Source organism: Lagopus leucura, unplaced genomic scaffold (assembly GCF_019238085.1).
Source record: "Lagopus leucura isolate 7727_CA_CO unplaced genomic scaffold, USGS_WTPT01 Super-Scaffold_73, whole genome shotgun sequence".
In the NCBI taxonomy this organism is placed as follows: Eukaryota; Metazoa; Chordata; class Aves; order Galliformes; family Phasianidae; genus Lagopus; species Lagopus leucura.
Window position 1 is genome coordinate 83884093 of NW_024962252.1, and position 24649 is coordinate 83908741.

General features: G+C 33.1%; 1 protein-coding gene across 1 annotated transcript in view; it reads left to right on the top strand.

The window, feature by feature from the left end:
• Positions 1–24649, top strand: part of SPATA17 (spermatogenesis associated 17) — a 90566-nt gene that overhangs the window by 16782 nt on the left and 49135 nt on the right. The window contains exons 5-6 of the mRNA XM_042894239.1: positions 2272–2375; positions 19846–19969. Of these exons, the coding sequence (XP_042750173.1) occupies positions 2272–2375; positions 19846–19969 (228 nt within the window). The remainder of the gene's footprint in view (positions 1–2271; positions 2376–19845; positions 19970–24649) is intronic.

The following is a 24649-nucleotide window of genomic DNA, read 5'->3' on the forward strand; positions in this document are numbered from 1 at the left end:
TTTATTAAAAACAAAGAAACAACACATAGGTAAAAGAAAACACCAGCTTCTTATATTAGTTTTGAGTCTCATTTAAGAAGAGAGGAAAAGCATGGTGGTGCACAAAGGGAATGCTAAATCTAAAAGTAAATATTATTCCTCATAGCTTTAGTGAATCATTTTACTTTTTTGTGACATATCACTCACAGACTTAGTGCAAGCTTTCTTATCATACTTACTATATCTTACATAAAGAGATAATAATAACTGTACCACTAGATATTATCAGGTTAGATTAAATGCCTGTTTTTACCTTAAACAGTAGTTTTGTGCTTGAAGAATGATACCAGAGGCAATGTTTAAAATTATGCAGTTGTTAATTAATCTTCATATAGATGGTTCCAGTACGTTATTATTTTCACACAGGAAGTGGTGGCAGTTGCAAAATTACAGTAACTTTTGTTACCACAGTTGGCGATACACAGTTCGACTGCAAAGGAGCTGGAAGGAATAGAGACAGTTCTGCCTGTTTCCTAAGAGCTCTGCCCAAACTTGAAGTCACTCTGAGCAGAGTCTGATTTGTGATTTGAGCAAGTGGCAGCCTTTTCCCCCCTTGCTTTCTTTCCCAAATCAAGCACAGTTTGTGATTCTCTTTCTGCCTCTTCTGCGTTATGCAACTTTGGAATAGAAGTTAGGGAAAGAAAACAGTCAATAGCAGCAATAACAAAGTAGCAAAAAAAGGATTCACTCCACTTAAAAAGTTGTAGCTTGCTTCTGAGGTTCTGGAAGGAGAAGAGTTGATGCAGAAGGAAAACAAGAAAAACGTTCTTTGTAGACACAGTGAAGAGTTGCATTTCTTATAACATTTAGAGGCCAGAGGCCTCTAAACAGGAAAAGGAGAGCTCTTGGCAAATCTGAATCTTCTTCTTTTTTTCAATACATCTCGTGAAGATGGATAGCTTCTAACCATGAAGTTGCTCCTCGATAGCAAGACCTCAGACTTTTTTTATTATTATTATTTATTTAGTAGATTTTGTTGTTCTGCTCTTATGTCTCATAAGATTTCAAAGCTGCAAAGATCATGAGGTGTGAACTGGAGCAGAAATAAAGTAAGGCAGAACTAAAGATGGAAATTGAGAAATTAATTTTGAAATACATTTGGAAGCAAGAGAAACAATACAAAGAAGAAACTAAATAATAATTTAGGTGGATAAATTCAAGGGTGGAAGAATGTAAATAAAGAGAAATTCAGACACTGAGGACAAGAAGTTTGTGAATCTATTTTTGAGATTTACTGATACAAAGTACACTGATCTGTTACAATGTAGATAATGAAGTCTGAAAACAGCCCTCAACATGACTGAAAAGAAGTTGTGTTTTCCTGCAGCATCAGTATATGTGATGCAGTACAGAGGGATAGATATGACTAGCAAATGGTGGTTGTGATAATTAATGCTTCCCTTCCCTTTCCACAAAATATATAGCCAGTAAACTTGTAATTGTTTCAGAAACGTCATAATTAGTATTTTCACATATTGAGGGAATGTTTAAACTGTTTTGTTAGACTAAATACTTGGAGAGAGCCAATACTTGGGGAGAGACTGAACTGTCTTTTTTTGAAACTGATGCATTTTAAAATGCATTAAGCTGAATCCTTTCTCATGAAGGACACTACATAATTTCTGTTCTTACCACAATGTCAGAATTAACTACAGATAAAGTGGTTTCCTTTTCTGGTATAAGCTTCATCTGTTAGGCAGAAGGAATAGCGTTTTGTTAGAAGATTGTAATTAATGTGTAACAAACAGACATACATCATCTTATATGGGAAAGACTAACAGTTTGTAAATGATATTTTCAGAAATCCTTATTCACTAAGTTACTGGAAGTCTTTCTTTCAGTTTATAACATATCCAGAGCACAAAAGAGTGTAAAGATCCTGTAATTTCAAAAAAAGGCACCTCTTCTTTTTACCATTCTGACATGAAGCAATGCCACTAGCAGCATTGTTAATAATAGCAGATGTTTCTTAACAACATAAACAGATGCAACATAAACAGTTACTTAAAATTTGATATTAGTTGATAATGTTGGCATTTAATAGTAAATTCATATCACCATTTAACTACAATATGTTACATCTTACCTGCATTTTCTTCACTGAAAGGTAGTGGTGCCTCTTCTTGATATTGCTTTTAAGGACATCCTATTCTTTGGGAAATATAACAGTTATTTCATACACATAAAAACTTTCAATTTGAAATATACTAAACAAGTCTTTATTTCTTGTAGATTCAGAAGAGATGGAGAGGGTATTATGTCCGAAAATATACCCATAATTACTATGCACTGAAGAAGTACCTGGGAGCCATTTCTCTGAATAATGAGATTGTCAGGTAAAGATAAAAACTTCATGTGATAGAACCTTAATTTCCTTTTCTTTTACTTGGAAAAAATGATGTTGCTAATTAAACTATTTGTTTAAGTGTAGGATCCCTTCCATTATCAAATATATGTGTATGTTTCAGTCATTGTTCTCTTTAATTCTAGTCCTATGCATGTTGTGCTACGTTCTCTTCTCATTTTGACCGTTATGAATTCTCATTTCTTTGAATTAACTGGAAATTCCTGCTTGTACCAGGTTAATAATAGAGGATTTGCCTCTTCACCTATATTCAAAAACTAATAGATCATTATGCTATAAATGTGATCTGTTGAACTGGATTTTTTTGTTGTTATTTTGTTTTGAAAATTGATTATTGACAAAGTATGAAAGTTGTGTGTTTGAGTCTAACTTACGTTCATGAGCCATTGTGTGAATATTAATTGACTTTGTTATTTACCTATACTCAAGTTCTTATAATCATTTGGGAAAAAAATTAAAGCCCTGGTGTACCGGTATCCCAGCTTCTCATTCTGGTTCATTGGTGACTGTACACTATAGAAGGAAGATCAAAGTCTATTTAAGAAAACAAAGAAACTTGTGTTGAGAAGAGCAGGCCTGTAAAACAAAGGCTCACATGGATTCTGTACACATTGGTTTAAGTACCAGAACATTCACAGTACATCAGAACCTCATTAGGCCTAAGGACTCTCAACTGTGGATGTGTGGGCAGACCTCAGGCCTTAAGAAAGACAATAGGTCTTTAGAATTCATATTCTGGAAGTCTCATGTAGGACACATGACATAGACAATTCAATCAGAATTCTGTTACAGAAAACAGCACATGCAATTTCTGTATGTAAAACACAAATTATCCAACTTTCTTAAATGCTACATATTAATTTATATTATTTTTCCCCAATTATTGTTGGTATTGTTGGTGTCCTCTTTGTCATAGCGCTGAACTAACTCTTGCATTACATTGTTAGATGTAGTGAAATGTACTGATAACTGCCTATCCATGGTGTATTTAAATGTATTTTTGCACAGAATGTTAGATTACAACTCTGCAAAACTAAATTTAAAAAATCTTTTCAAGTGTATCTTCAAAACATCTGTCGTATCTTCTTGTTCAGAATTCCCTAATATTTCTTTCAGTTCATTAAAAAAAAACAAACCACACAACAGTGCCTATAATTGTATAGATATTTTAATCAATATGTTTCTTGTCTTTAACAGGTAAGATGAATGGTGCAATTTTAGGTACTTGAAACTGTGTCAAAGTTGGCGTGTACGAGCTCTTGCTTGGCTATTGGTATATTGATATTCTGCTAATTTGAATTCTGCCTTCTGAAATTCAGAGAATAATTTCTAACTATCAGATTAAAAAATAAAATCAAATCTGTCTTTCAGATTAAAAAAAAAAAAAACCAAAAAGATAAAAATGAGTTTTCTAGAAAATTTGGTCAAATAGACCATACCCTCTCAGTTTTAAAAATTCTTCACTTTTCAAGTCCAACCAAGAATTGCTGCAGTAATCTTTTGCTCAGGTATATTTGGAACTAATATGTATATTATCTTCAACATTATTTTGATTAAATCTAACAGATGCTTAGTGAAGATCAGGTGTAGGCCCTCAGCCAAACAGATTATTCCTGTCACTGGGCTAAGTTGCTGCCAACTGCTTTGGCCCCAAGGTGGCATGGTGTGCTTCCTACTAGGAATACTGAACAAGGTGGAGGAGGGATTCTCTGCATATTTCCATCCCCTAGTACATCAAAAGGGAGAGAACAACTTCATTGCTAATAGGTATCTCTGTATATATCAAATACAGCAATTTACATTGTTTGAAAGGAGCGCATTTATGAACTGGCTGAGTTTTATTTCAGCTTCAGCATTATAGAAATGTATGTGTTTATGGACAGAGCCCCTTGTTATACTTGTGCATTCAGATTAAACTGCCTTTGAGTGTGTCACACCTCAAGAACAGCAAGAAACAACAGAACCATGGTAATTGAGGCAATGCAATTATTTTATCATTTCTTACAGCCACATTCATCAGACTGTATGCATTAGTGCTGTGACCGTGAAAGTAAAGAACTGAGTTTCTCCACGAATAGTACTGCAACCACAGTAAAAAAATAAACTGATTTTTAGAACTTCCATAGTATAAAAAAACAATCAACTAACCAAAAACCACAAACTCTAAGTTTGTCATTTCAAAAATTTGTTTAAGCTCAGGGTATGTTGTAGTCCTAAACTGTACTGCAATATGTTTCTTAATCTTCTATAAAAATGCTAATAGATTTTTTATTTATCAACAACTACCTGGAATTAGATTGCAGGTTCTTTCAAGGTACGGTTTTACTTCGTGGTCACTGGAACCAGAGGTTGTGCTTTGTTTTCTCTCCTTTCATTAGGGGGAAGCCTGTACCCACTTCACAGGAAGTTACTATAGAATTTTGGACATTCTGTTAGATTGCAGCCTGGTATCTTAAAGGAATTGCTGACCGAAGTTTGTTGCCTTCTCTCTCATCTTTCCCCAGTTTTTTTTTTTCCATACAAGGCATTTCTTTTACCAGGGGGTAATCTCATCTAGTATCTACATCTTTACCTTCCAGCTTTAATACAAGCCGGCCTTATTTAATAGCTGCCCTCATTTAGTAACTGGACCTTTATCATTTGTCTTTACTGTGAAAGTCCCAGGAGAAAGTAAACTTAATAGAAGCTGCCCCAGTTTAAAGCCATAGAGGGATGTAATTAAGTTTAACAGAAATTGATTTAACAGAAATTGACCTAAAATATAATTAAATAATAATAGTCATATTATATGTGAGTTTGCGCACCTTAACAGACTGCTTATCCTAACCTAAGATGTTGTTTTTGTAAGAACTGGAGATAGCTGTCTGTTTTAGCTCCCAGACTGGCTGAAGAATAAAGGGCAGAACCAATAAGTTTAATGGCTGTAAAGTCTTCATAGAGTCCTTAGTTGAGAAATGATTCAAAGAATCCCTTGAGAGACGGCAAAAGAATGAGTTTGTACACTGAGTTCTATCTTCAGAAGGGCATACTCAAATTTTTTCTTTGAATTTGTATTGTTTAGCTTCAGCATAACTTTGTAATGAGTTTCTTAGTCCTAAATTCTGAAATTTGTGCAATTTGTGCTAGATTTTTGTAATAATTCTTCATATGTGGCAACCATTTGTATTTGAATAAGTGCCGATGCAGACTGTATTCTGCCTGAATATAGACTAATTGGATGGTTGCATAAATAAATGTATTAAAATTAATTTGATTATTTCTCATTAAAATTACTATATTTCATGTTGAGGAAAAATACTTTGTTTTGAAACATTCTCAAAGCTACATTTAGCATCTCTGAGACTTGGCAAAATTGTTACAAAGGGAAATACGCCAAAAGCAATTAGCATAGACTATATGCTAAGTCCGTATGATATGTTAGAATTTTGTTTTATGTGAAGCTGTTTCCAATCCATGATAAGAAAATGGACATCACATAAATTAGCATGCTAGTGCCATTGTATCAAAATAACTTATGGATAACGTCAGTTGTCCAACTGTGTGATTAACTTAGACTTCTCTGTCTAAGGTTATCTGCACACTGGCCTTTAAACTACCGTAAAGCAACTTTGCTGTATGTCAGGTGTGCAACTGGAGATAAGATTTTGGGATGTAGTGCTCCTTTTGCTGATGAATGGCACCATTTAGTTTTTCCTAGGTATACAACTCAATAAGATAGCACTATCAGAAAACTAGCAAAGCGTTGGCCGAGTGCTGGTGTAGGGGGTTCCTTTATAATCAAGGCAGGTAGTTTAGTCTTCGCTTTTGAATAAACACTGACTTACATATAGCAGACTAAGACCAAGTCTAGTTTTAGCACGTATTATAGTGTATGTAAACACTGCTAACTCATGAATTTCACACACTGAGAAGATTCACACCAATTTTTTTCTCTTTTCTTGTTGGCTCTTGTAATGAAAGGGTCTTGAGTGTGGCCCTTGTGTTTGACTTTCATCGAAGTTAGACTAGATGTTCTATCAGCAGATTTATAATCACAGTCACCATTAAATCTTCTTCAGATAATGCCAAGGAAACAGATAATGCTAAATGATAAAAATCACTTACTTGGTAATACATATATTTACAAATCCTTTATGTAGTCTAATTATTTTATAATCTTATTGAACAGTGAAATATGGTACTGTTGCATGTTGCTGGTTATCTAATCCAGTGTTTGGCTTTTCTGCAAATATGCTTGATCTTGTAGCGTGGAGAAAAAGTAAGAGTATTGGGTTTATTCTTGATTGCTTCTTGGAGCATTTCTGAGTTTTATTTACTTTTAACATGAGAAGCACTTTGCTTCTTAAAACTTTTGAGGTATTGCTGTTTTCTACAAGAGGGTTTGAAATAAATCATCTGTTGTCATACTAATATGAGGAGAACTTGTTCAGCGTCCATCTGTCTGATTCTTTCTGATAAAGATAAGTCCAGGTGCTGGCTATTTTCTCAAGTGTCAAAGTATTTTGAAGAATGCATATATTTTCTTATAATTCAATTAAAACGTTCCTCCTCATTGACTGCAGAAGCAATTGATTCTATAGCCTATTTTCAATTAGTGCCAAAGCCTTTCAGACAGCTCCTTGGAGTTCTTAAAACAATAAAAAGCTCATTTTTGTAATGTTGTCTTTCACTTTATGCTTAATTATCTAATTTATCTTTAACCCATCTTCCTTTTCTTGTCTTCAAAGATGTCTAAAGGAAACAGATTAGAGTTTTTAAGTTATTTGCCTGTAATTAGAATTTTCTGAATGTAAACATATCCTGTCAGCTTTCTCTGGGAGCCATAGAAACAGAGATAAGTGCCAAATATGCTTTCTTTCATTTGAATATTAATCTTGAGTGATAGTTTCTGTAACTTGAGCTATCTATGCCTTTTCAAGAGAATTTTAGCTGTAACTGCTAGATGTGGTAAGAAACACGGAACTAGAATCACTGAAGTTGTTCTTTGCGATTTGATCTAGTTTACTGTGAACGATATCAAATGTGTGCACTAACTTAAGTGGGAATTAGATCAAAGAAAAGCTTTAAGAGAATCATTTTAAAGTTTTAAATCTAGTTAGATTATCTAGAGTCATGTATATTGGTATTGCTGTTCCTTCTTAAATGTGTTGCCCGTAAGTCTATCTTTCAACATGGTTTCAGAGCATTAAAAAAATCCATGAGAAGTTACCCCATTTTCAGGTCTTCCCTTTACCTACCTTTATAGATATTAACACAGTTGCACATACACATATGATTTTATACAGCATATGTGCTTGTATTCCTATAGGCTTTCAATAATACATTTTGCAAACCAAGACTTTTTAGATGAAGTTTTTTCTTTTTAGTTTGGTCATGAAATTGAAATGAACTGGCTAAAGCTATAAAACAAGCAATATCTTGTTTTATCTGCATAGGAAAATAATTTCTGATTGCACTGAGAATAAGATAGGAACCAATATGATTACACAGAAAGCTAAATAGCTAAATTTCCAGTGCGCATTCAGCTACGTACACCTCAGGCGTGTCTTATATTCTATATAAGTCTCTCTTGAGCAAGTGATGTGTTAGCCAGTTCTGTGTAATATAGAACAACTTCTTCAGATAAACCTGAATAACCTAGGTAATGTAAGTAATTGGTTTGACTGTACTCTTTAAAAATATGAAGGCTGTTTTTTCATATGTATTTTTGTATAGCAGTAAGCTCACCATTTGGATATAGGTTAAATATTAAGCTTTATTTCACCTATATCCAAAGCAAAGTTTTTAATTAGAGTTTGTAGAAAGAAATTTTAGGTCCTGACATTCAGTCATTGAACTGCATTTATTTTGAACTAAGTGTCTTAAAATTACTGAGATTTTATAAAACATTTTCTATATAGGCTGACTAATCCTAGAATTTCATATTGTCCTACAAAGAGAGGCTTCATGGTTTTATGTTTTGGCTGAAGCAGTATCTTTGCTGTAAAATAAGTAGAAAAGGAGAAGAGGCACAGTTTCATTAAGCTCTAACATATCATTGACTGTCAGGTAGGTCTTGTTATGCTGTCCATCCTCATTTAACTATCCCACAAGATCTCTTAATGAAGTTAAGCCCCAAGTTCACTCCAGTAATTCTGTGGCAAGAGTTTGTGCAATGTAACAATTCATCACTTGTCAGGAAGGCACTTTTAGTTTATACATTTAATAAGGGCATCCTCTAGCTTGGTTAATTAGAAGTGAACAGTTTGCATATTTACTAAATGCGGAGTGTCATTGCCACCACGGCCTATTGCCTACATGAATTATTTCTCTATCTGCAATAAACAGCTGGGTAATTATTACTGCCATAATCAGATAAATTCCCTCTGTAAGGCTTTTCTTACATGGCAATTCTTTGAACTCATCCAAAGCTGAACAAAATTTATGAACTCCAGCAGCTAGGCCACTTTTTCATAGTCTAGTGTCCCTGTTCCCTATTTCAAGGACATGTAGAATACTATAAATATTGTGTAAATTAGGAGCATAAATATGATTACCTAAAGATTACATATTAATAAACTTGATTTTCAAAATACAATTTTCAGTTTGTAACTGATTAAATTATAGCAGTTCTGGTTTTATCTAATTGTAGAGACATGACAGACCATCTATATACAGGCTATACTCAGTTATCAGGGAAGAGCTCTACCACTTGAAGACTAAGGACTGTTGAGAAAGTGTATCAACATTTTTTCATGCACATTTTGGAGAACTAGAAATGTCATACGTTTATGAAACTAGAAAAATGACATTTTATATGCCATTTACTGAACTTATGTAAGGCAGTACATTTGTCACTAAAAAAAAGGTGGTTCTTTTGGTTTGCAACTTTCAGCTTAATAATGAAGCATAAAATTTAAATGTGTGAATTTGGTACCTTAGAAAATCACATATTTTGTTTACTAAAGCAATCTGTGTGCAAATGGCTGAGTAACTAATCTTGTTCTACATTGTCCAAGTAGTCCATCTTGTTCTACTGATGGTCAAGTTTGATTTTTTTTTTCTTCAAATGATGCTCAGAACACTCTTCTACTCTGAATCACATGGTCTAGTCTAAATTCAGATCCATCAACTTCATATCCATCAACAACACTTTTATAACAATACTTATTTTAGTTCAGTAACCTTTGGTTAAAACACCAACAGTTAAAAAACCAACAGTTTGATTTGATATCTCCAAAAGATGGAAAATACCATTTGTATTCTACTGCAGAAGTTAATTTTCTTATGTCCCATATTTCTCTGCTGAATTGCTTTAATATCTTCTTCAAACCATGGCTTCTTTTTATATCCTCCTTTGATAGACTGAAAACTCATTTAATATCCAAAATTCATACATTAATATAGCCACCTTTTTGTTTTCTGTTTGATAAAGAAATAAAAATATCCAACATTTTTATTCTGATGGATTGTCAGTTTGTATATTAATTTATATACCTTTTCATCACAGGATCATAGAAAAGCTTCAGTTCTGTGAGTCCTATTCGTAATACCCCTCTACAAGACATAGTATACTTCGTCATACTGTGAACATGATTTTTTTTAAGCTGTGTAAACCATTTCCCTATTGTTATCCTCCTTTCAAATTCTTCATACTCTTCACCTTGTAGGGATAATTACATGAATCCATTAAGCTGTTTATCCTTGACAGTGAAGCTAAATCCCAGTTCTTTTACCTTGAACTTCACGGTTCCTGCTGTCTTCAAAACAAAGCAGCACAAGAGAGTTTAAGAAAAGCAAGATTTTCAACCTTTATTTCTCCAATTAGGCTTTTCTTTTATTGTCCAATTTACTGGCTTATTGAAAACATTCACAGCTTCTTCTGTCAGACTAATCTGATCTTCCAGGTGCATGACGCCCAAAGTGATCCAGTACTCATTAGCCTGCTTGTACTTAGTGGTTGGAGGCCTCACCACCATTCTGCACCTTTGGATTTATTTACTCAAGGAAATAAAAAAACTCAAGGAAGGATGTAGTACTCCAAGTAACAAATTATATGCTTAAGTATAGACAATAAAATCTAAACATCAGCTGTACTACTTAGGCATGAATAATTAGATGCCTAGATCTCTAATGGACTGTACTGTTTTATATAGAAGAAACAAAATTTCAGATAATAACTTTGAGTGTCTCATAACCTAAAAAATGTCTGATTTTTGAAATCTTGATTACATAACATTTTCGATATATTCTAGCATTTCTGAATAATTGAGATCTAGCTGATAATTTCATATTGCCAATTAGCCACTGCCTTGAATTGTACTGCATATGAGTAGTACTGCAGTACTTCAAAATATTAGATCTCTCCTAAAATGACTGCATTTTTTATTTAAAAGATATAGTTCTCTGTGTTATTTTTCATAGTGTTTGTGACATCACAGATGCTCAGGTGGCCACACAAACTCTATACACAAATTTATTTGGGAATTTGAGGAAGCCATCAGGTACAGTGAAAATCATTAGAGTGTTGTGAGATTTGGCACTAGTGCTGTGCTCTACATAATGGGTTAGTATATAAAAGCTCTCTCTGCCTTGCCATTGTAAGACCTATTTAATGTGAAAAATGTATACCAAACATATGCAGACTTTAAATATCAAAATAAGTAAAAAATGTGAGTCAGTCAGTAAGCTTTTAAGTCTAATTGTTGCTTAAAACTTTGAGAAGGAAAATCAACTTAGCTGATGACTTTTAGTCATCACCTAGTGATTTAAAATCAACCTATATGTTGCCAGGTATCATATATTAAGGTAAAAGAAATATATACCTGTATATATTGTCCTGCACTGCAGCAGGAAGGTAACAGCTTAAAAGGGTGTATTCTTATATCAGGAACAACTTACTACAACTGCATAGAATAGCAGCGTGCTTTCCCGTTGTTATTACTGTGCAGATGGTAGCGTGCACAGTCTGCTGGAAATTGCAGTGCCAAAAAATAACAGATACTTTCACATTATATTCACTGAGAACTTTCATTGGTAGCTGGCTATCTTTAGACATCTTCATTCATCTGTTGCAGGAAAAATTAAGAACTTGACAGCTCTCTTAGCAGCTTAGCCCTGACACTGTGCTAGAAATGACCACTTCTGCTGCACTGCCATTAGAATAATTTGTGTGTCAGGGCTGTGTAATCCATTCAGGACCAAATCAGCTTTGTTACCCCTAATTACTAATTTCACTATTTAGACTAATCAGGCTGATTTATCGTGACAAGCACCCACTTGAAAAAAGCCTGCCCATAGCTTGCTTCTACCTGTTAGAGTTAGCTGTATTAGCATAAAACTGAGCAGAAATAAAGTTGAAACAGGATACTTGGATACAGTTCCTCAACCAGTGGAAACTTCGGTACTGTCAATATTCTTATGCCACATCCATAACAGGTGAGTTTATAACTTTAAATCAAAATAGTTAAGCTAACAAAACTTCAGTGTTTAAATCATGCCTTTTACAAGAAATGTTTTTCAACTACATGACATTTTAAGCTGCTAATGAGTAGGAATTAGAATCGGCCTAAGGATTTGTATACACAAGGAAAAATATTTAGACCAGTATGTTAATTTTACGTATTTCCAGAAAGTTAAATAATTTAGTAGCTTTTAAATATGTGTATGGAAAAACCCTATATGAGTTGAAACCTTACTTAGAAAATTCTGTGTAACGAATTAAGGGAAACATTCCCTTTTTATTTATAAAGTGGCTATGTTACCCATGACTTCAAAAGCCTTTGCACTCTGTTGAGTAACTGTGCAGCAGTTGAAATTGGAAGGATAAGAAGGGTACATCAGTCTGTTCTTTCCTATCAGCTGATACATGCTGTGTCCTGATCTCCTGATCTGCACAAGGTGTTCATTCACTGTATGCCCTTCACTGCTGTGTTCATCACATTTCCTACATAGCATATTGATCAGATGGTGGACTTTGACAGTTGAACTGGTATGTCACTTAATTCCACTGGTACACTGTGTGATTAAAGAAAGGTGGGCAGAATGTGTTCTGCTGTGCACAAATGATAATGGGATTTTAAGGTGTAACAATTTTTTTTCTTTAAAATTAATAATTACAGAATCCATTGGATGTTTTTGCTTTTGCTTGTTATTATTAGTTTCCTGTTCACTACACTGCAATGACAAACCAGTTACAGTCCTCCAAATTTTGAAGAGACACGTCATTGTTAAGTTTATATAATTAGTTTTGTGATAGGTGTTTAATTTGACCTCATAGCCCTAATAACTGTCCTAATACCTCCTCAGAATTGACATTGACCCTGCTCTCTGAATCTGTAGAATTTCTAAATCCCAATTAGAATTTCAGAAAACTAATCCACTCTGCCAGGTTAATGTATCCTTTGAACTTAAAATCTGTTTTGAACATCAGTATCTTTAGCTCTTCTAGACTGAAATCGTAACAAGTTCAGGATTATATTTTAATTCTAGATGAACACACTTGTTATTCCTATAAGTAAACTCTTTCCTCTGTTTCTTCCTGAGCCACATGCTTTCTTAAAAACATATCTACATTATTAAAGTTCTCCCTTCCATTTTCTCAGCTATACAGCACTTGTCTTCATAAGACAGCACTGTGAATACAACATACATAACAGAATCAAAAATTGAATGTCCTACAATTTGCTGTCTCTTGCAGTAGTCTCTATCTGTAGTCAGTTCATGGCAATTCCACCAATGCTAAGAATTTGGAAAGTATGTTCCTTTTTCAAGTCTTCTTTCAAAAGGCATATCTTATTTTTATTTTAACCAGATAGCTTATTTGCTGATATTTTCTTCTTGAATTACATTTTAGACATGTAAAATGCATGCTAAGCTGCAAACTTTGGGTGCCTTTAGAGCTTTATTGCTTTGTTTGCATATAACAACGTGTAACAATGCAACCTGCTTCAACCTCTTTGGAGCAATTACAGGTAGCCTGGAAAGTGTTTTGGTCTAAAGGCTCACCAGATAGTTGGCAATCAGTATCATAATCTGATTGTCACCAGCCCACATTGTTTGTAAACTGTTTGTATGAGGTTGGTAATTTCCATTACAAGCATAATCACTTGTGAGAAAATACCCACTTATCCAATGGACATCTGACTTTCCCTTTACATCTCCATTCAGCACTCTTCAATAACCTTCAGCCATTTGTGTACTGTCACTAGATCTCCAGGAATACTGTTAGTGTAGATTTCTCCTTTTCCTTGATCCTCTAAAAACAAAAACAAGTGGAATGACAATTGTTCCTTTCTTATCTTTTATGTTTACAGAATGGTCATGAGGACATTCAGGCTGCATGTGTGAACACAGGTTATATTGCTGAGTATTATGCTTTTGAGCATAAGGCCACATGAACAAATGCATGAGGCAGTAATACATAGAGGCAGCACATGCATTACAGTAATATAAGCATCCATTATTAACTGAGAACTCTTCAGTGCTATATGAATATAATACCTTTAAATACTTACAAGTATTACTTCTTGTCTGAATCTTTTGCATAATCCATCAGTTTCCTGATGTTTGAGAGCTGTTAAAGCTATTATTTAAGCTTTTTTTTGGCCTTTATTTCAAACTTATAAAATGTTGAAAACTTTAGAAAGTAGTACACAAATGTATACATACTACTTATAAGTACTACTTATAAGTATATATATATACTTATATATATACTTCATATACTTATACAATATATATACTTATATATGTACTTATATATATAGTATATACTTATATATATACTACTTATAAGTACATACTACATATGTATACATACTACTTATGTTGTAGCAAATCACACCTTTAAAATGCTCAACAGGATATATATATACATTATTTTTGCAGGATTCATGGGTCTCAGCATTGAATGTTATGTAAAACAGAGCTGAGTTGATTCTTGTTTTCAACAAAATGATCATATGCCAGAATTACTCCGAAGAGTGAGTTTTCTCTTTCTGAAAACAATGGGATTTCATCATTACAAAGAAGCAAACACCTACCCTTCTATTTAAAAAAAAAAGCCACAGTGCATGTGTAAACTAATGCGTATATCTGCAACCAATCTGCTATAAACATTTTAATTTTATACTAGCTGAAGTCTACCTAGCAAAGTAATGATGAACTGCAGAAGCACTTTCTGGACCTTTAATCACTTTATGTTTTGTTATATTTCAAGCAAATACACTCTGAAATCCTCTGTGATTCCCAGCAGAAGGAACAGTGTTTATGATTGCATTACCAATGAGTGGTTTAAATTTCAGCTGTGTGAATAAAACTATCTGGTACATATTTGAGAACAAATAATATACTTTTAAGAATTGGTTAATCCCAGATTTCACTGGGCAAGACCGCACAGTTGCAAACGTGTCACATAACAAGGCAGTACACATCATAGCAGAGAGGAACAGGGTGTTACAAAGCCTTTCTGTTTGCTCAGTAAATCTGAACAGATTCATTCAGGTATTCTGACCTAGGCTGAGGATGATGAAGCTGTCTGACACAGCTAATGCAAGAGTAGTGTGTATGTTCTGTTAAAGTTCTGTCTTTAAACTATAGCCCTCTCTATAAACTACTTGTACATCCTGGACTGCTCTCTCTATATAGGCCTCATTTTTTAACCAAGTATAATAGGTAAAAGTAAAATCATATTATCACAACAAGTCACACTGTATTCTCATATACACCAGTGTAATGTGAAATCAAGTGGCATGCAGTTGTGTACCAGAAGTGTTGTCCCACTAATTTCATTTTCAGTTCCATACTCTCTGTTTGAGGAGGGAGGATGATAGATAGTCAGGAAAGTAAAATTGATTTAGTTTTTCTCCTTTTATGCTAAGATTGCCTACTGCTATTTTCCTGGAATTTTATGATTTGGAGTCTGAACTATTTAAATTCACAATAACTTTATACTCTGAGTACTATTGATCAACTATTGATTTTCCTGGATTCTCTTTTGTTTAATAAATATTACAATTTTATTATGTCTATCTCATCAAAGGATCACCGAATTTAAGTGGAAGTGCAAACGGAATGTAATTGTTTGATGAAGTTAATAAATGTAGGTCAGTGTGAATTTGTAAAATGTTGCAGTTCTCTGCAGAATTATGAAAATCTGTATACTGCTGAAATCATCACTTCAAGACCTTTCCAAAAGTGCCGGGAACAATATTATGTGTGTATTTTTAACCTTTATACAGACAGCAGGAGTACTGTCAACCAAATTTGCATCTCATAGCTGGAACCAGCACTGCTGCCTACTGCATAATGAAGTATCAGAATAACAATGTTACCTTGTCATATGAAAATGTTTTATTGTCAAACTATATAAAGCAAATAATTTTGTCATTAACAAATCAATAGCTACTTTACAGATTTCTTACATGAGATCATTTTTATTTGTTTTCTTTGCACACCTACATTGATAATGCTATGCTTGATTTCAATTACTTGGAGTATTCTGTATTACAAAGAAAATGCACTTTATATTACCTACATATTCACTTTTTAAGCAAAAAAATGCATGGTAAGGTTGTGCTAATTAACACTGATATTCTTTGGACTTTTTTCAAGTAATGAGAAAGCACTATATTTGTCAAAACTTATACATATTTCCTTTAAAATGGTATTATATAAAAATCAGTTTGATAGAAACTCTAGTTAAAATAGGCAGACAGGAGAAGCCAGGTTTGTAGGAAGATACAGTAGATGACGTTAAAAAACTTAGATATGCTTTAAGACAATGAGAAAATTATGTTAAAAAATTACCAATTTTTTTACTTATAAGTTAGTTTAATTATTCCAACTATGAACCATGTAAAAGACAGATTATTTGCAAAAGCAAAACAAGATTACTAATTAACCTAGAACATGTTATACATTTACAGAACCCTTTTTCTCTCAACAAATTTGATGCAAGCCAAAGTATTTTTCCATATTCAGTTCTCCTCCTTGAACCATGAAAAGTTTATCCTGAAACAAATTGCATTCAGAGTCTGAAAGGATAAAGTTATTGATCAAGCATGGTAGCTAGTATTCCTAATATCAGATAGTCCCAAGAAAGCATTGTTTATTATCACTGATTGAACTTGAGTTATATATGAACAAAGAGAAAGATCGGTTTAATCCAAAGATCATCTAATTTCATGGAATTTTCTATTGACTGTAATGGACTTTGAATTTATTCTCTTTGAACCTTTAAGATTTAACTCTAACTCTGTTTGGAAGTCTAGATTTATGTCTTTAGTATCACTTATGCTTATATACCTTTTTCTGTGCGGTAACAGTGAAACCCACTGCACAGTGAATAATGTGTTGTTCTTGAACTGCTCACATATGAAATAGTATATTCATATCCTATCACTTATTGTTTTCTTGATTTTGTTGCTCCTATTCAAATTCTTTGAAAATACAGTGCTATTTTCTGTTGCCCCTTAGAAGAGAATCATCCTGGGAGCTCCCATTCTCCAGTCACTATTGTCTGTATATTCTGTACAACTGTACACAGCGGTATTATGGGTGATAGAAATATTATAGCACAACAAACAAGATGTGTAGGCTGCAAATGTATACTGAAGATTATTTGTAACTATAAGCTAAAAAAAAGCAAACTTTGGAAAGATTTCTGGCACCGTGTTAATGAAGACATGATTATCCTGAAAGTATCTTAATACTTTGAATTATAGTACTATCTAAAAAGATCATGAATTTTGTTGAATTTCTACAATTATTTTTTAATTTTTTTTTTTATTTCGAATTAGTATTATTTTTTTATTTTTGATTTCTTTTTAATTTCATCACATGCTGACTATTAAATATTCCCTGAAAATACTCTGGTAAATTCATTTTAATGACAATGGAAAACATTTTACATCCCATTATTACTACATCTGTAGCACACATTCTAAATAACAGGGCTTCTTTTGAAATAAGTACATAAGTATCTAAGAACATGAATAGCACCAGTAATGTGTTGATGCTGAATGGTTGACTGTCATAAAAAAAAAAAGAAATAGTATTAAATAAGTAAAACAGATTATATGGTCTGATACTGAAAGTAAAATGGCAATTTTTTTTTAAGTGATACTATATGCATTTTTTATTAATCCATTTATTTCGATTGATTGATATAGAACAAAGAGTATCCAAGTAAAAATGCTTATGTACCTATAGGCAGTGACTCTGAAATCTGCACCTTAAGGACAAAGAAAGGTCGCCAATCTCTCCAACTCCTAGTTCTTTGTCAAAAATGGACACAGTTAATGAGGTTTGTTTGGTACAGCACAAATTCTCAGACACAGATAGAGATCCTTTCAATGGAAACAAATTTGTTTGGCTTTACCAGGTTACTTAGCGATTAATAATAGCCTTGAGATGCAGGTCAGAAAGGTCATCGTACCCGCTTGCCAACACAATCTAAAATGTGCAGCTAGTCTGGCTTTGCAGGCTTTGAGGCCCCGAAACACTATGCATAAAGTAAAACAGGCTATTTTCCAACTTCTTTTTTCATATTAATAAGCAATTTTCAAGAGAAGGGTGGCAAAATGGGGGCCATGCCACTCTAAGTAATTCATTTATTTTGCAATTTAATCTTATGTTGGAAAAAAATTACACTGCTGAAAAAGCATAGCATGGTGATTTTTAAACGTCAGTGTGCTTCATAAGTAACCTTGTATGAAATATTGTATTAGAAGCCTTTAACAGTAAACTGCAACAAAAAATATTTCCAGAGTTTGAAAGAGACCTATACATCTTTTCTGATCTTTAATTTATTTCCTTTCCATTTTATTTTTTCTGTTACATTTGAAATAAAATGTGTAAATAGTTAATTTTTTACTTACTGTAGTTGATAAAAATTTGAAAGATAGCATGAAATAAGTAACAATTCGATGCTGCAATTTCTTTTTAATAATTCATTCATTCGCATATGTTGATGAACCTTTTTAATGTTATGATAGTTCAAATATTAAGAATAGATCGGATGCACAATCTTAAACATACTTTCAGAAGTAATATGATGTTCCAGAAGAATTGTTCATAGTAGCAAACTTCTTCGCATGTGACAGGATTTGGATTTTGTCCTGTTGTATCTTATTTAGTATCCACTGACACAAGTGAGACCATTAATGTGGGCCTCTCTAAATATGTTTTGCTGGAACATTTGAATAATCCAGGTACATTAATATCTGGTTAAATATTATAAATAATGGATAAATATTGATGGTGTACTTTTCTTTTTTTTCTTTTCTTTTTTTTTTTTTTTTACCATGTACTCAAATGCTTAAAAAAGAACCAACAAATAGAATTTACTCACCTAATTAACTTTAAAACAATCTAAATGGTTGACTGAATATATTTGGTGTCTTTGGCATGCCAATTAATTTGAACTAGCTATTTCTTAATAACAAATGTAACAAATGTTAATCAAACTAATCTTTTTTACCTGGGTCAAAAATCCATACTTGTGTACTGTGCACAGTAGCACACAATTTTGTTTCTTAGAGAGCACTCATTCTCTTCACCGTTTGCATAATTTATGAGAAACTTCATTCTATGAAAGAAGCCATGGCGGTGGAATCAATGGCCATTTTCTTTTGTAAATGTTCATTTGGAATCATGAGTTCTCTCCATTCTCTGCCAGTATTAGGTACAGTTCTTTTACAATGAAACAATGTCCTATAACCTATTGACTATGTCCTTTAGTTGACACTATGTTTGCAAACTTCTTTCATACACTGTCTCATGAGACAGTTATATTTTTTTTCTTGTGGCCTGTACCATTGCTATCAGACTAGAGTATAAAGTGACCTGTGCAAGAAACTTAATGCTATGGAAACTCCTCTTTTTAAAGACACTGCTGCATAAGAAGGTTATATCCAGTTCTCTATGCATAAGTGCTCAATTTTACAAAAGGCTCAAAGGTCTAGGATAAAATATCAACTCTTATCCTCTGCTTACTATGCTTTTTCATGTCATAAGTTTGCAGATCAGAAGGAGACGTCACAAAGCACTAATCGAAACTTAAGTGAACAGCTTCAGTTTTGAGACTGAGGGAACATTAATAAATTAAATTCTAGTTATAAATAAAAGTCAAACGAGAATTATTCTGAAAGCAAAATATCTATAAATTTTATTTTATCAAACTATTAAAATGAGCATTGACATCTTCTTCAAAGTAATAACTAAACAATATGAACTAATATACTGGTTTTGGCATTTTAATCTGTTTTCTTCACAGATATCTCCATGTAGATCCTGCTGCTGTGGAACTCGATGAACTGTAATTTTCCATGCTACTGTTGCAGTACATTGCTAATAGTTAATAGCAAAACACCATGAGGCTATAAAAGGGTTAAAGTAAAATAAAACATGTCCAGGTCCTTTATTATCACCACATGATTGATAAATTTATTTTATTACAGGAATGAGCTCCAAGAGTATGCAGAAATGAATGAAAAGGAAAAGAAGAAGAAAGACCTAGAAAGGAAAGAAAAGGAAAAGAAATACAAAGCCCGAAAGATGCATTACCTCCTTAGCACTGAGCAGGTTGGTATACCTGTCCCTGACAGCTCATGCAAACCACTTGGGCCCCCAGCCTGACAGAGATAAACTAGCAGGCTGAATGGGACATGACTTGTTGAAAAGATATCACAAAGACACTACTTCGAGTTCAATTTAGTGCTTTTCTATAGGCAAGAGCAGGTACCATGACTATTCCACGACAGCAGCTTCATAGAGGCAGCATCAGCACTGCTGGCAGAAAGAGTCCAAGTCAGCAGTTTGATCTGCCACTGTGATAACACAACATGAAGGGCATAACCTCGCTTTAAAAACTCATTTTGACTGGCTTATTGTTGTGTTGTTGCACTTGTCAAGAACTAACAAGTTATTAAGCTGAGGAGGGATTTCATTTTTTCCCCTTTTTTAAATTGAGCTAATGCTGGGACTGGTTCTATCTTCTCTTTGTTTTTAAGGCAGATTGTAAATGCAGTTTTTCTGTAAAAGCTTTTCCTAGAACTGCCTGAATCAGCTTATTTAGCATAATTGTTTTTACATAGAAATGCCTCATAAATTTTAAATATTTACTGATTAATTTGTTTTGTATTGATAAAAGTGATATATTTTTCAAGCATCCTTATGTATGCTGCTTTGCAGACAGCATACCCATACATGTATCTTAGACAAAATGAATGTGATTGGTAATGCTTGTGCTTTTGCCTTTTGTTAGTGCCCTTTTTTAAACTTTCACATAAACCATAAATGCCTAGTGATTGGTTTTACTTCATATGAATAAGGAATAACAGACAGTTAGGATGTGTTGACATGAACTAAATGCTTCTTTTTCTTGATTCTTACTCATTTCTTACTTTATGTATCTGACTGGTTATTAATCTATATAGATTATCTGTGTGGAAAGAGTGCAAATCCTAAGGAAAGCAAGAAAAATACCATGCCACTTAGTGGCAGAAAATTAATATTTTCTTCTGCTTGGGAATCATTTGTAATCTAAGCATTACTTAAAATATATGTGCATTGACTGGATATCAGTTATAAAAAAAAGATCAATTTTCCAATAAAACATGAGTATCTTTATTGAAAAAAAAAAAAAAAAATAGCCACATAAAAGTGCTGTTTAGTAACAGCAGAAAAATTCTGAATGACTTTGTTTCTGAGGGAGTTAGTAACTAAAATTAATTCACAGTAATTAGTTTCTCCAGATGTAAAACCAGAATATTAACGATTAGCTGTGCATTGTTTTTCTTTTGCTTTATACTATGTTTGTGTTGGAGAAACTTATGTAAAACAAATAGATAGACATTAATGCATTTACCTGGAGCAAAAAATTGGATTTTTATTGAGAATTAAGAGGCTTGCTGTGTAAAAAGATTTTAGTAAACTTAGTTCACTTTTGATAATACTGTCTTAGCAAACTTATTGACACTTATTTAAGGAATGGCAAGAGGGGCCTAATTTCAGCCATGCACCTGGAGGACTTCTGGTAGTGGGCTGCAGTAATTATTATGATCCAATGAATTTGGGTTATGATTTTACAGAACTACATAGAATTCATTTTCAGAATCTTTCAGAACAAAAATATACTTGATTTTGCTTGCAAAGATAACTTGTGTATACAGTGACTCAGTCTACAGAATTTTTCCTTTATCACAGAACTTTGCTTCAAGAACTGTCTTTCTAAGGTAGTATTTTGAAATATGAATGAATGTAAATCAAACACCTTTAAAACAGCAACCATCAATTTATTGTCATCAAGCTGTGTATTCCTCATAATCATAAAACTTAATATCTTCATAAGATGCAGAGCAAATGATTTTGCTTCAGAATTTACTGTTTTTATGCTTTGTGCCTGGCAATTTGCTCTGAATATCCTTGCTCTTCTGACCTGACTACAAGTTCTGCTTGCTGTCTTCAAAGGACAGTTAACTCTGAGTAAGGTCTGTTCATTGTCTTAGTATAACCAGGCAGCAAAAAATCAACACTTTTGAGTGAGTGAAGGAAATGATTTCTTTTGTAAGCTGGGGACATAGCAAATGAAAAGAGGAGGCTGATAAAATGGATTTCTTTTAAAGTCGTGTGTTAACTAAAGCCCAGTGAGTACAGATGATCTGCTAAAGTTTTTTTAGTGGTGGAGCTAAGCCACATAAGGGATCAAGGCTGCAGATACTCAAGTGAGTTATATGGACAGCATTACAAAATATGTACCTGCAATAATAGTGTCTAATATATCCTATATATTGTGAATCTTTTTGTTTTATTGCAAGCATGGAAAAAGGTGTGCTTACTTACTGTCAGAAAGGAATTGTCAGAAAGAAAGAGATGTCAAGTTCCTCTTTCTACAAGCCAAAGCCCACAAAACTATCTCAGAAATATGTTACAGGTTAAACAGGGAAATAACCAAGCATGTAGCTACACAGTGTAGCAGATAGTACAGTAATCCCTTGTGCCTTTAAAGACTGTTAATCCTGTATTGAATTCAGAATTTGCATTTCACAGATATAATCTTATCGCACTGATTAAAACTATATACATGTATACAAGGCTGTGCCAATTTTTAATTGGTAGCATTATTTCACATTTCAAAAAGTAAATCTTACAAATGCTGGTATTGTAAATATATAGGGTTTTCTAGTATGTTTTTATAAAATCATGGCTTTTGATAAAGTAAACTTCTTTTTTTCTGGTGTTAACTTTCTATTCAAGCATTTATTTCTTTCATAAAAACTGTTTCCTTTATAAAGGAAAAAAGAAAAGGGAAAGAAATGGAGATTAAATTCTGAATCACTATACATTATTTGTTTTTGTTGGGAGCAGTTATATACACATAGCCTTATATAGACAGCTCTGAGCTTGCTTTGGTTGCCTTCCAAGCCAATCTAGAGTTATAATATGGGGCTGAACCTAAACTAATTAGCCTTGTTGAGAGCCATGGTATATTAGCTGTAGAATTAATACAATTACACAGCTTCTAGTGAGCTCAAAATATGAGCAGAATAAGTGTGTGAACACTTCAGTCTCAGGCAGGAAGTTTGATCTACCTAAAAATATTGAAAAGGCATGCCTACATTTAAATCTGCATTACATCTTTTTTTTTCTTTTTTTCCTTTGGCATACTGATTTCCATTAACATGAAACAGTGACATTCAGGGAAATAGTTGGATTGTAAAACCTGTATGCTATTATACTATGTTTTACACTTTATGTTTTGCAAACAATTAATGGAGTGTATTTTGACATGAAAATCTAACAAAACACAACTCTTTCCCATTGCTACGTGTACAAATACATTGACACAAACATTTTAATAGACATAAGCCATTTATTTGGATTAAAGAATTGTTTTAGCAAAGAAGTTTAAGGAAGATGAACAAAGGAAAAAATGTATATATATATATCCTGCCAACTTCATCACAGAAAAATGTTTTTTGGCTTTTCTGAAAAACAGCAACTTTTTCTTTCTTTCTTTTCTATCTATAGTACCAGAAGTATCTATGCAATACAAATTTAATACTCTTTGCAGGTAAGAGTTGGCTTGAAAAAAGAAAGCAAATTTTGTTTGATTTAAGCTAAGTTAGTTGCCAAGTAATGTCTGGAAAAATAAAATTTGAGCTCTAAAGCTTCATGGTTATGAAATGCCTGAGCTTTTAACCTATGTCAGTAGTTTCAATAACTAGTCAAGTGATATCTAACACACATTAGCTTCCTTTGAAGAAAATTTCTCCTGTGTGATTGCCATAATTATGGAAAAAAACCAAACCAGTTTGCAGGTGTTAAATCATGTTGTCTGCTCCACCTACTGGTTGCTTTTTGTAAGAGACTCTAGTGTAAAAATACAGCAAAAAATAAATCTGTGAGATAGCAACTAAAAGGCTTCCAAGTAAAATTCCATTTACAAAATAACATCCTCTATTTCAAATTTTAATTTTTACATTACATTAACGTTATCCTTTTTTGTTTTTACCTTAACAATGGGATAAATTCTGACTTCATGATGAATATAATAAAAATTGCAGTACATATTTAACAAGATTTTGCCTTTGTTCAGAGTATTTCTTGCCATTTATTACTGGAAATAGTGTAGAAATAACAATGCAGATTTATGTCTATTTTTTTCATTAATTTTATTAGTCATACTATGAATGAATTAGAAGTTCTTTTTGAGATGTGGAACTTGAAATATTTTACTGGTCCATAATCACAGTGTAATATTTCTGATACAGAGGTCATGATCTGGTTTTTCAATTGTCAGTAATAAATGAAAAAGATCTTTAAGTTAATATTTAATATCTATTATAAATATGTTTATCTATATGTATAATACATCTCTAGCCCTTTGATTTCTATCTATGTAATTGAATAGTTCCTGCTCTTTGTCATACTAGCAAGGTGGACATTTGTAGGAAGGATTGTCCTTTTCAAAGGGCTGACAAACTGTACAGTCAATGAAAGATGGACTAGAATTACTGAATACACTGATGACACTTTGTAAAAGTGAGCATGAAGAGTCCATATTTGTCGAAGTGTGGTGGAGCAATTCCTATCATTGGTATTTCCAACCTTCCAACAAATTTTGCAAACTTTGGTCTTTGCCTTACAATGATGGTTAGAATGTATGATAGACTAAATCCAAATAAGCAGTGTCAAGCTAGAATACTGAGATGGATTGTTTAAATGTTTCTTGGTGGAGCAAGAAGCAGTGCTGAAATGAGT